The sequence below is a fragment of the Citrus clementina genome, unplaced genomic scaffold, assembly GCF_000493195.1.
Source record: "Citrus clementina cultivar Clemenules unplaced genomic scaffold, Citrus_clementina_v1.0 scaffold_2, whole genome shotgun sequence".
In the NCBI taxonomy this organism is placed as follows: Eukaryota; Viridiplantae; Streptophyta; class Magnoliopsida; order Sapindales; family Rutaceae; genus Citrus; species Citrus x clementina.
Window position 1 is genome coordinate 25,475,248 of NW_006262688.1, and position 13,208 is coordinate 25,488,455.

General features: G+C 36.8%; 2 protein-coding genes across 2 annotated transcripts; both read left to right on the top strand.

The window, feature by feature from the left end:
• The first annotated feature begins 1,436 nt into the window (after window positions 1-1,436).
• LOC18052283 (UDP-glycosyltransferase 74G1) lies at window positions 1,437-3,617 on the top strand. Its single transcript, XM_006447867.2, has 2 exons — window positions 1,437-2,107; window positions 2,861-3,617. Exons 1-2 carry the CDS (start codon window positions 1,445-1,447, stop codon window positions 3,593-3,595), a joined length of 1,398 nt encoding a protein of 465 aa, XP_006447930.1. The 5' UTR covers window positions 1,437-1,444; the 3' UTR covers window positions 3,596-3,617.
• Window positions 3,618-4,692: 1,075 nt separating this feature from the next.
• On the top strand, window positions 4,693-6,961 carry LOC18052284 (UDP-glycosyltransferase 74E2). The gene is made up of 2 exons (XM_006447868.2): window positions 4,693-5,364; window positions 5,778-6,961. Exons 1-2 carry the CDS (start codon window positions 4,696-4,698, stop codon window positions 6,507-6,509), a joined length of 1,401 nt encoding a protein of 466 aa, XP_006447931.1. The 5' UTR covers window positions 4,693-4,695; the 3' UTR covers window positions 6,510-6,961.
• Window positions 6,962-13,208: the final 6,247 nt, after the last annotated feature.

Sequence of the window (13,208 nt, forward strand, 5' to 3'; positions counted from 1 at the left end):
CTCTTTGAACACTGATGGTGCCCATAACAGGGAGGGAATTTCTACTGCTGGGGGATTGATTCGAGATCACATGGGTCGCTGGCTTAGTGGTTTCGGGATGATGATTGGTTCCTGCTCTGTTACAGTAGCGGAGCTTTGGGGTTTGTATCAAGGGTTGCAGCTAGCTTGGAATTCTGGTATAAGAAAGCTTAAAGTGGAAATAGATAGTCGTTGTGTGCTGCAGTTGGTGACCAAGCCAACATTGGAAATCAATCACTATGCTTCTCTGATTCGAGCTATCAAGGATTATCTAAAGATGGATTGGCAAGTTTCTGTCTCCCATATTTACAGAGAAACTAACTTCGCAGCGGATTATATGGCGAGCCTAGCTTTCTCCATCCCTCTTGGTCTTACTATTTACCATACTCTCCCGTTGGGAGTTAGCCCCTTTTTGTTTAAGGATGCTTATGGGATTGCCCATTCTCGCTCGGTTGTTCTTTAGCTCTGCTTAGAGCCCCTTTTTTACCAAAAAAAAAAAAATTAAAAAAACGTAGATAAACAAATATCATTTTATTTTAAAATGAATGTCTCAGTATTTATGATTATAATATATTTATATGCACTTCACATTTTGTTATTATATCAATTAATACATGTTAAATATTTTTATGAATAAAATGTCACATTTGATGACAAGGTTGTGGCCCCATTTAAGCATGCAAGTACAAGAAACAAAACTCCATTTCTGTTGATTAAACTTGAAGAATGGAAGCAACCCACTATCCTCGTATTTCTTTTATAGCTCAAAAACGCCTGCCAAACGCCTTTTTAATTTTTGCTTTTTGTAAAACGTAAAATGATCGGTGGAAATTGGTACCACAAATATTGTCTTGTTTATGTCATCTTCCAAAAAATCAGCAACATTTCGCCTTGGTAACTCTGAACTCCAAAAAAATCAGCAAACATTTTTTAAGCTGCAGCTGATTTTAAAAATCAGCAACATTTTGCCTTGTTTTTCTGTGTTGTCCACCTAAAGATCGGCTGTAGCTTAAATTAACATTGATAATTAAGTTTAGGCAACATCGTCAACATGATTCGTGTAAATAAAAATTTATGTCTTTGTTATCTTTGGCCCCCACGCAGAACAGGCATACGTATTCAATGACTGCAAATTAATTAATACAATGATAAGAAAACAAGCATGCTCGCATCACGACTCCTAAGTTTTGGACCTGTCTGTTTTACCCATGTAAATTTATTATTTAAAGATATGCAATAGCCAATAGAAGTGAGATTTTACTCCAAAAATTTCATTTTAAAAGTTTTTTTAATTAATTATTATTATTAATATGGCTCAATCTTTTGGAATTACTCCAAAAAATCCATTGTGTGTGTGTATATATATATATATTAATCAGCAGATCACCGGAAGCAAGCTCAAGTTCATTGTGTTGGGAACAAAAAAATGGAGAATAATGAAAAGAAGGCATCTGCCTCTAGCAAATTAGCTCACTGTTTGGTCTTATCCTATCCAGCACAAGGCCATATAAACCCCCTGCTTCAATTCTCCAAGCGCTTGGAACACAAAGGAATAAAAGTAACCCTAGTCACTACTTATTTTATCTCCAAATCCTTACACAGAGATCCATCAAGCTCCAATTCAATTGCACTAGAGACAATATCCGATGGCTACGATGAAGGCGGTTCTGCACAGGCAGAAAGTGACCAAGCATACGTGGATCGGTTCTGGCAAATTGGCCTGCAGACTTTTACTGAGCTTGTTGAGAGGCTGAATGATGTGGATTGTATTGTGTATGATTCATTTTTGCCTTGGGCTCTTGATGTTGCCAAGAAGTTTGGCTTGACTGGAGCTGCGTTTCTCACTCAATCTTGTGCTGTTGCTAGCATATACCACCATGTGAATAAAGGGTTGATTAAACTTCCCCTCACGGGTGATCAAGTTTTGCTGCCTGGATTGCCTCCACTTGATCCTCAAGATACGCCTTCTTTCATTAACGCTCCGGCATCATACCCTGCTTTCTTCGATATGATTGTTACTCGCCAAGTTTCTAATATTGACAAAGCTGATTGGATTCTTTGCAACACCTTCTATGAGTTAGAGAAAGAGGTAATTAAGTAATTTTTCTTCAATTTAATTTTTTCTCCACCACATGATTCGAATCTAGTGATGATCAGAACTGTGTTGATTTTTAAATAATGTATTAAATATGTGAATTCCTTACAGGTTAAGATTCAATTATGTTAAAACTGATGCATATTCAGCATAATAATCAACCGAAGGCCACGTAGAGCTTTACTGATTATTTTCTAAAAATCTTGAAACACGTGTATATTACTAATTAATTTTAGATGCATCATTTATTTTATTGTTTTTGTTATTGCTATTATTATTTTTAATCGATCAACAATCTATAGATCTAAAAAAAAAGCAGGTCTACAGCGAAATGAGTTGAGAAATTTATTAAGAGAGAGCTTCATAACCAAGGCTCATATTTTGATCAAATATTAAGGAGATAAAAATTTCGTTTTCAAAATTTATTGTCTTAATAGTAATTATTTCACTGTTTTATTATCACTTTGTGCTTAATTCTGTTTGTTGCGGGAACAAACATATTACGTAAATATTTTTATTCAATAAATAATAATTATATCTGACTTTGTAAAAAAATTTGCATAAAGAGATCAGATCAAATTAAATCTAAGTCTAATGTACCCTCGTAAGTCGTATACGCGGGATTTAAACTAACAAACCTTGTCCCATAAGATTTTACTAGTTGAATCAATTGTGAATGATAATTTTTCTTTTGACGTTATTTGATATTTAAGATTTTACAATTTGTAGTGGAATAATTTCTTACAGGTAACCGAATGGCTGGGGAAGCAGCACTGGCTATTGAGGACAATTGGACCAACGCTACCGTCCATATACTTGGATAAGCAAATTGAAGATGATAAAGAATATGGATTCAGTATCTTTGAGCCAAATATTGAATCTTGCATGAAATGGTTAAATGATCGAGCAAACGGGTCTGTTGTTTACTTATCATTTGGGAGTATGGCAACACTGAAAATAGAGCAAATGGAGGAATTGGCTTGGGGTCTAAAAGCAAGTGACAAGTATTTCTTGTGGGTTGTCAGGGAATCCGAACAATTTAAGCTTCCGGAAAACTTTTCGGATGAAACATCCCAGAAAGGCTTGGTTGTGAATTGGTGTCCGCAATTAGGAGTTTTGGCACATGAAGCAACGGGATGTTTTTTGACACATTGTGGCTGGAACTCTACAATGGAAGCTCTGGGCTTGGGGGTTCCAATGTTGGCAATGCCACAGTGGAGTGACCAAAGCACTAATGCTAAATACATAATGGATGTTGGGAAAATGGGACTTAAAGTTCCAGCGGATGAGAAAGGAATTGTCCGAAGAGAAGCGATTGCACATTGCATTAATGAAATATTGGAGGGTGAGAGAGGCAAAGAGATAAAACAGAATGCTGATAAATGGAGAAATTTTGCCAAAGAAGCCGTGGCTAAAGGTGGAAGTTCGGACAAAAATATTGACGACTTTGTTGCCAACTTGATTTCCTCCAAAAGCTTGTAATATCTTTAATTTTGTTGAATTTTTGTAATATCTTTGACTTGTAATACCTTTTTATCAAAGAAAGGACAATATATATATATATATATATATAGAAAAAAAAATGGGTCCGAATCTGCTGCGGGAGTGATTTGGAAGATTCAAAAACAAAGATAGTGATATTTGCTATATATATGTATATATAATAATAATAATGCTAGTGGGTCCTAGTTTCCACTTATTTCAAATACAAATGGCACATTTAATTTCCTTATATGACCGTGTCAAAAAATACGAAAATTAAGGTAAATAATTTCAGCAATTTAGGACATGTTTGAAATTGTGATGCTATAATTTATTTGTTTTAAAAAAAAGACTATAGTTATTATGGAGTGTTTGATAAATCATTAATTGTGAGGTAAAAATTTATGAAATTTGTGAATATAATTTTCTAAAATTTCGAATCGGTGGTTTTTATTAGTTTAGTTTAAGTCCAACTGTTTGGGAATAATTCAAAATAGGACCTTAATTAAAATTGGCGTGACCATATTTCTTGTAATATATAATTTCTCAATAATATTGATTATGATATCATTGGACTTCTGTTACTTTGAGCTTCTATGTCCGGCTCAAATATATTACTTAGAACGATAATGATAGATGCACAAAAATTAGCACAAAATAGTATACCATCACTACAAGAAAAATATTTGAGTACCAGATAATTCTTTTAACATCATTATTCTATAGACAATTTTTTTTTGTCTTCTAATTTTTCCCTCTGTTGTTTATTTTCATAGATTTGATTATTTATTTATTAATTTACCCACTTATGAAAAACTTTGTTAGCTCCAAGAGCCTTAAGAAAAATGTCGTATGAGCTATGATGTATGATTCAAATGAGAAGACAGAGCAAAGTTGTATACACGACTCGAATGTGACATGATTTGATGGATCACCACCTTAAGCTTTTGAATTTATGAGCAGATGCGTTAAGTCACCTTCGCAGACGTATGCAATGACTTCAAATAATTTATCATGCAAGATATATATTATGTCTTGAACTTTCCTATCAATCAATATATAAGCGACGGGAATAGAGAGAGAGAGAGAGCAAAAAATAAATGGCGAAAAATGAAAAGAAAGCTTCCTCCAGCAAATTGGCTCACTGTTTGGTCTTAACCTATCCAGGACAAGGCCATATAAATCCCATGCTCCAATTCTCCAAGCGCTTACAACACAAAGGAATCAAAGTCACTTTCGTTACTACTCATTTTTTCAATAAATCCTTGCATAGAAATTCATCACCCATCCCCACTGCTCTCGAGGCAATCTCCGACGGCTACGATGAAGGAGGTGCTGCACAAGCAGAGAGTATTGACGCTTACTTGGAGAGATTTTGGCAAATTGGCCCGCAAACTCTTACCGAGCTAGTCGAGAAGATGAATGCCTCAAGTGTTCCTGTTGATTGCATTGTATATGATTCAATTTTGCCTTGGGCTCTTGATGTTGCTAAGAAGTTTGGCTTGCTTGGAGCTACTTTTCTTACTCAATCTTGTGCTGTTTGTTGCATATATTACCATGCGAATAGGGGCTTTCTCAAACTTCCACTTACAGGCAATGAAATTTTGCTGCCCGGACTGCCCCCACTTGAGCCTCAAGACATGCCTTCATTCGTTTACGATTTGAGCTTATATCCTGCTATCTCTGATTTGGTGGTGAAAAACCAATTTGATAATATTGACAAAGCTGATTGGGTTCTTTCCAACACATTTTACGATTTGGAGGAAGAGGTAAATTCTATTACGAGTTTTTCAATAATTTTCCTTTTACTTTAGTGTGTGTATATATATAGAGCTTTTAATTAAGAATTTCTGAACATATAAAAGTTAATAATAAGATAAAAAGAGAAAAAAATATGTAAATTTTAATATATTATAAAATAAAATGTACTGTATTGAAATATTTTTTTTTTCATCTTTATTTATTTTTCTTTAAAATAATTAAGGATCCCTCAATTTTTATTTTTATTTTATATGTGTGTGTATATGTATAAAAAAAAAAAAAAAAAGCTGGATTAAATGGTTAAATGATCGGGCAAAAAGTAGTCTAAACACATATATCACATGATTTTACCTATTGAACCAAAAAGTAGCCATGCAAGATGCTTTCTGACATTAATTGACTTTAAATCTATTTTGTCCAGGTAGTTGAATGGCTGGGGAGGCACTGGTCATTGAGGACAATTGGACCAACTGTACCGTCCACGTACTTGGATAAGCAACTTGAAGATGACAAAGACTATGGTTTCAGCATGTTTAAGCAAAATAATGAATCTTGCATCAAATGGTTGAACGATCAGGCAAAAGGGTCAGTTGTTTATGTATCATTTGGGAGTATGGCAACACTAAAAATAGAGGAAATGGAAGAATTGGCTTGGGGTCTGAAAGCAAGTGACAAGTATTTCTTGTGGGTTGTCAGGGAATCCGAACAATCTAAGCTTCCGGAAAACTTTTCAGAAGAAACATCCCAGAAAGGCTTGGTGGTGAATTGGTGTCCGCAATTAGAAGTTTTGGCACATGAAGCAACAGGATGTTTTTTGACACACTGTGGCTGGAACTCTACGTTGGAGGCTCTGAGCTTGGGAGTTCCAATGGTGGCAATGCCACAATGGACTGATCAGAGCACTAATTCCAAGTACATTATGGATGGTTGGAAAATGGGACTTAAAGCTCCTGCGGATAAGAAAGGAATTGTCAGAAGAGAAGCAATTGCACATTGCATTAGTGAGATATTGGAGGGTGAGAGAGGCAAAGAGATAAGACAAAATGCTGGAAAATGGAGAAATTTTGCCAAAGAAGCCGTGGCTAAAGGCGGAAGTTCAGACAAAAATATTGATGAATTTGTTGCCAATTTGGTTTGCTCCAAATGCTTGTAATTCTTTGTGTGGTTGTTGACATAAAATAGAGAATGGTTACGGAACTTTTAGCTTCATTGCAACAACACCTTCAGATTTGGGATGTTAAGATACATTGCCCACCAAATGTGGAATTCGAACAGTCACAACACATGAACCACATGCAGCCACATGAGTCACGCACCAACATGGAAAAAATCAGCACACCAACTCAATCCCACATTCACAAGGCAAGTTGCAAACCGTTGGAAACAAATATGGCAATCTGTATTGCTCTTGCCAAAGGCTTGCAACAATCATCTCACACAATCCCGTGACATGCACACTCACCAAAGAAAGATGGCCAGCCATTATTCAAGTCCATATTCTCTTCATATCTTAGCCAACGGCTAGTCAACGACTAAGTTTAGAATTAATCCCATAATTTCTGTAAAATGTTTCTTCCATATATAGTTCCTCTACTCGTGTATAAATACCCGATCTTGTTCCTTAAGAAGTGAAGTCAATAAAAACTTTTAATCCTTTTCAATACTCTTGAATTTTAGCATGGTATCAGAGCTTATGGCTTCTTCATCCAATATCCAAACCGAGGCCAAACTCTCCCTGCAAACTATCCACCAATGTGCCAATCTAATATCTATTAAACTCTCCAGCAACAACTATCTCTTATGGAGGTCCCAAGTCCTTCCCCTGATCAGTAACCTAGGACTCAACAATCACATCTCTGATGACTCATCACCCCAAACAATTTCCAGTAATGGAAAGTCTATTGCCAACCCTGACTTTTCAGTTTGGGCACACAATGATGGGTTGCTTCTTACCTGGTAACGTGGAATGATGATGGAAGATGTCCTTACACTGGTAGTTGGAGGACAAACAATGAAAGAAGTTTGGCTCTCCATTGAGGAAAATATGCTTCCAGCCACCAAGGAGCGAGAGTCTTGGCTTAAAGACAATCTCTTCTCCTTAAAGAAAGGCTCCCTGAAGTTTGATGACTTCTTGAACAAATTTAGAGGACTGTGTGACAGTCTAGCTGCCATTGGAAAGCCCTTGACGGACGATGACAAAGTCTTTCAATTGGCACGGGCACTAGGACCCAAGTATGTCGACTTCAAAACGGCTATGCTAACCAAGCCACCTTATCCAAGTTTGAAACTATTCCTGTCAGCCTTGCAGAATCATGAGCAGACTGTGATTGCTCAGAAGAATTATGGCAAAGAAGCGGATCCACAGCAAGCCTTCTTTGGGCAACGTGGACGTGGAAAAAGTTTTCAATGACAAGGACAAGGACAAGGACGCGGCTTCAACAACAATCTTCCACTTTTCCCAGGACAAGGACGCGGCTTTAACAACAACTTTCGTGGAAGAGGAAATTATCCCTCTAACAATTGGCACAACAATATGAATCAATCTTTCAATATGAATTAATCACCCTCTAACAACTCTCTGCCGCAACCAAGGTTCAACAATAATGGCCCAAATTCGCCACCTGCCCCAAAACACTACAGTACAAAACATGTTGATCAGCGAAAACACAATTCCAAATCAGGTATAATCTGTCAAATTTGTGGTAAAACTAACCACAGTGCTGCAATTTGTAGGCACAGGTATGACTACTTTACCCCTGAAGAGGAAGCACCGCAAGCCCTCGCAGCCATGAATCTGCAAGACGAGAATGACCCACAACTTTATGCTGATTCAGGTGCTACTGCCCACATGGTAAATAGCACTGGTAAGTTAAAGAAATTTATACCCTATGGAGGTTCTGATAAGATTTTTGTAGGGAATGGCCAAAGCTTACATATTTCTCATATCGGTGATACCACACATGGGAAATTAAACTTGAAAGATATTTTGGTTGTTCCCAAACTTAAAAAGAACCTCCTGTCAATAAGCAAACTTGTGGATGATATAAATTGTTCTGTGGAATTTAACTCTCTTGGTTTTGTTGTAAAGAGCAAGGAGAATCAGGTATTGGCTCAGGGAACTAGGCAGGGGGACTTGTACGTGCTCAATGAAGAAGGAAACTTAGCTTTTCAAACAATAAAAAGAAACTCAGAAAACCAAGACTTGTGGCATAAGAGACTTGGCCATCCAAGTCCTAAAATATTACAAGTCTTGCGTGCTAATGGGTCTATCAGTATAACTGATTGGACTAAGAACACTAGCATTTGTGTTTCATGCCGATTAGGCAAAAACTGTAAACTCCCATTCAGTTTATCAAATAAAATTTCTGATTTTCCTCTTGATAAAATTCACTGTGATTTATGGGGTCCTGCTCCAATTGCTTCTAATCAAGGTTTTCGTTACTATGTATTGTTTGTGGATGATTGTACACGTTATTGTTGGTTATTTCCCTTAAAATCAAAATCTGATTTTTTTGAGTGTTTTCTTAAATTCCAAAAACAGGTGGAAAATCAGATGGAACGAAAGATCAAAATTTTTTAAAGTGATGGCGGAGGAGAATTTCGCTCCATCATTTTCCAACAACATCTTCAACAGTCTGGAATCATCAAACAAACTTCATGCCCTTATACTCCTCAACAAAATGAAGTTGTCGAAAGGAAACATAGACATATAATGGAGATTGCCCTTACTATGTTATTTGAATCTTCGTTACCATTAAAATATTGGGTGGAGGTTGTTTTAACAGCTGTATATCTCATTAATAAATTGCCACAAACAATTATTAAGATGCACACACCTCATGAGTTACTTTTTAAGGAAACTCCCAGTTACAATGAAATTAAAGTTTTTGGTTGCCGTTGTTTTCCCTCTCTGAGGGATTATAATAAAACGAAGTTTGACAAAAAAACTCTCCCTTGCATTTTTGTTGGTTACAGCCCCACTCACAAGGGATACCGCTGTCTTTTTCCACAAAACAATCGAATTTATATTTCTCGTCATGTAACATTTGATGAATTATGTTTTCCTTATCAAAATCTAAAAGATTCTTCTCCTGTGCAGGATGCTTGTAGCGTTCCCACTACTCCAAATGTGTCACAATGGCTCCCAACAACTTGGACAGAGTCCTTCAACAACACTTCTCTTGGGCACGCTAAAGTTGCTAATCCAAACTACATTACCACATCTCCAAATACGAATGAACCATTGTCTCCCACTCCAAACAAAGTTGTGATAATTGAAGACCTTCATGAACCACCCACTTCTTTACCCGAAAGTCCCTCTACAAATTCACCTCAAAAGAGCCCCTCATCCAATAACAAGACTGCTACTTCTGCCGATAATACACATATCCACACGACCCCCGAACAAACCTTAGATAGTGACAATCGTGCTCCATCTGCCTTAAACGATCTCTCAGGAAAGTTGTTCGTTGAACTAAATATCTCTCCTATCAAAACAACATGATCTCTAAATACGCATCTTATGCTGACACACAACAAGCTCAAACAAAATCCTACCTTAGCTCTTCAAACCGATCATGCCACAGTGACCGAACCAAAAACATTAAAATCTGCTCTTAAGCATCCTCTATGGCTACAAGCAATGGCCGAAGAACTTGCTGCCCTCCATCAAAATAAGACATGGACCTTAGTTCCTCGACCTCATGATGCCAATGTTATTGGTTCGAAGTGGGTTTATAAAACCAAGTATAGAGAAGATGGTACAATAGATCGGTTAAAAGCCTGTTTAGTTGCGAAGGGGTACACACAAGTTCCTGGCATTGACTTCGACGAGACTTTCAGCCCCATCATTAAGCCAACTACCATAAGGCTTGTCTTAGCACTTGCAACTAGTTCTAAATGGCTTATCAAACAGCTGGATGTCTGAAATGCCTTCCTTCATGGTCAACTAAAAGAAATTGCCTACATGGAGCAACCACCTGGCTTTACGGATCAAAATCTTCCTGACCATGTTTGCTTACTCCACAAGTCCTTATATGGACTCAAATAAGCACCACGTGCCTGGTTTGAATGTTTATCATAGCACTTCTAGAGCTTGGTTTTACAAGCTGCAAAGCCGATCCTTCCCTCTTTATTTTTCATGCTAACGATATTCTTATTTTGTTGTTGGTGTATGTAGATGATGTAATTATTACAGGAAATAATCCCGATAGAATTCAATCCATCATCAGTCATCTCAGCACTCGGTTTGCATTAAAAGACTTAGGCTTATTGAGCTATTTTTTAGGGATCGAGATTCGGCGCTTTCCAAGAGGCATTTTTTTGTCACAAGCCAAATACACTCGTGACTTATTAACCAAGGCTGCTTTACTAGATTGCACCCCTAATCGAACCCTAATGGCTGTCAAAACCCAACCATATGATGACGATCAAGAACCCATACATGCCACTCACTACCGTTCCCTTGTCGGCAGTCTACAATATCTCACATTCACTAGACCAGACATCACTCATGCTGTCAATAACGTTTGTCAACACTTTTAGAGCCCTACTAAACAAGACCTCAAGGCAGTTACAAGAATTTTGCATTATCTTAAAGGCACTCTCGACTTTGGACTTCGATTCCTTGAACAAAGCTCTAATCAACTGTATGCCTTTTCGGACTCCGATTGGGCTGGTTGCCTTGAAACAAGACGTAGCATGACTGGCTTTTGTGTTTACCTTGGGGCAAACTTAATCTCATGGTGTAGCAAGAAACAAAGCACCGTTGCACGCTCCACTGCTGAAGCAGAATATCATGCTTTATCTTCCACTACCGCTGAACTAACTTGGATTCTTTCTTTATTGCAGGACATTGGAGTCTCACCATCACACATTCCTCACCTTCTTTGCGATAACACGAGCACCATCTACATGACTCGCAACCCCGTGTTTCATGCGCGCAGCAAGCATATCGAAATTAACGTCCATTTTGTTCGTGAAAAAGTATCTCAAGGCCTCTTTAAAGCCACGCATGTTCCCTCCTTGCAGCAAGATGCAGATATCCTTACCAAACCATTGGGCAAAGATCTTTTCTTTCTCTTTCGACACAAGCTCGGCGTTCACTCTATGACCCGGCCGACCTTGAGGGGGGCTGTTAAGATACATTGCCCACCAAATGTGGAATTCGAACAGTCACAACACATGAACCACATGCAGCCACATGAGTCACGCACCAACATGGAAAAAATCAGCACACCAACTCAATCCCACATTCACAAGGCAAGTTGCAAACCGTTGGAAACAAATATGGCAATCTGTATTGCTCTTGCCAAAGGCTTGCAACAATCATCTCACACAATCCCGTGACATGCACACTCACCAAAGAAAGATGGCCAGCCATTATTCAAGTCCATATTCTCTTCATATCTTAGCCAACGGCTAGTCAACGACTAAGTTTAGAATTAATCCCATAATTTCTGTAAAATGTTTCTTCCATATATAGTTCCTCTACTCGTGTATAAATACCCGATCTTGTTCCTTAAGAAGTGAAGTCAATAAAAACTTTTAATCCTTTTCAATACTCTTGAATTTTAGCATGGGATAATGAATCCCAGTTTGTTAAGATTTTGTAATAAATTGGATAATTGTTAATTTAGTCCTCGGGTTCGAGCTAGTTAGCTTCTATAGTTTGAAAAATTACCTAAAGCATTTATGCTTTATATTTGTTTTCATTAAAATATATTCAATTATTTTTTTATTTTCACCTGTTGCATTATATCAAATAAATATATTGTTCGACTCTTGAAAAATTTAAAAGTTACAAAAGTAATGGCTGAGACATTTTCTGTAGTTTTTTTTTTAAATATAAAGCCTAGCTAGAAAATTAGGAAAAACCTGAAGATTATATACAAAGGGTTATCTATCTAATAAATTTGTAAAATTTCAATTCCAATGTGAAAATATTTTCATTGATCTAAATATATCGATAATTTTGTTTCATGGATATCTGATACTTTTGTTCCATCGAAATCTTGATACCTAATAATTATTATCGATATTCTTTTTGTTGTTGATGTATGTTTGATTTCTAGATTGGTTGGGAAGCGGATTGGAAAAATGAAAAGGAACGCAAAAACGCGCTTTTTTTTAGAAATGGTAGCTGATGCACTGGATTTCTCGGCTGGAAAGGGATTCCCCCTCTCCCCCTTTTGGTGAGGTGAAAGCCTAGACTCAATTCCTGTCAGAATTGCGGCCTTCCTCGGAGAAGAGATTTTTTTTTAAACCTAATGCTATGATCCCGGGGGGGACATCCCCCCGTCCCCCTTACACAAAAGCTATACTTTCAGGTTTCGGAAATGAACTCATTTCCTCCTTTTCGTCCTTTCTAATTCTCTTACTTCCAATAAAAATCTGATGCTGAACACAATTCAGATTCTGATGGCTCCCCCTTAATAATCCCCCTGTATTTTCATTTGTTATAATGCTATTTTATTTTATTTTATTTTTTTAACCCTATAAAGCTCATACTTGAAATATTCTATGCTTTTAAAAGAACAATATATGCCAAAAGTCTAATTTACACTCTTTTAGGTGTTGTGGCTTTTAAGTCAAAACTGTAATGAAATAAAAATTATAATTGTGAAATAAAATTTAATAATATTCAATAAATATAATATTCAATAATAATCTTAACAAAAAGAGAAGATATATAAGTTGCTTTTATTAAATGACTCTGGTTTGTGATGTAAAATCACTTTAATTTTTATGACACAGACGTGAGTGTTTTTTAAATAATTTAGACTATGATTTTTTGAGCTGCAGTTGCTCCCGGAATTTCTTTATTAGGAAAGATATTCTTTAGTGAAAAATC

Coding starts and splice junctions, on each gene's coding strand:
- LOC18052283 (XM_006447867.2), top strand. CDS start 1,445: ATGGAGAATAATGAAAAGAAGGCATCTGCCTCTAGCAAATTAGCTCAC. Junction 2,108..2,860: donor TCTATGAGTTAGAGAAAGAG/GTAATTAAGTAA, acceptor AATTTCTTACAG/GTAACCGAATGGCTGGGGAA.
- LOC18052284 (XM_006447868.2), top strand. CDS start 4,696: ATGGCGAAAAATGAAAAGAAAGCTTCCTCCAGCAAATTGGCTCACTGT. Junction 5,365..5,777: donor TTTACGATTTGGAGGAAGAG/GTAAATTCTATT, acceptor TATTTTGTCCAG/GTAGTTGAATGGCTGGGGAG.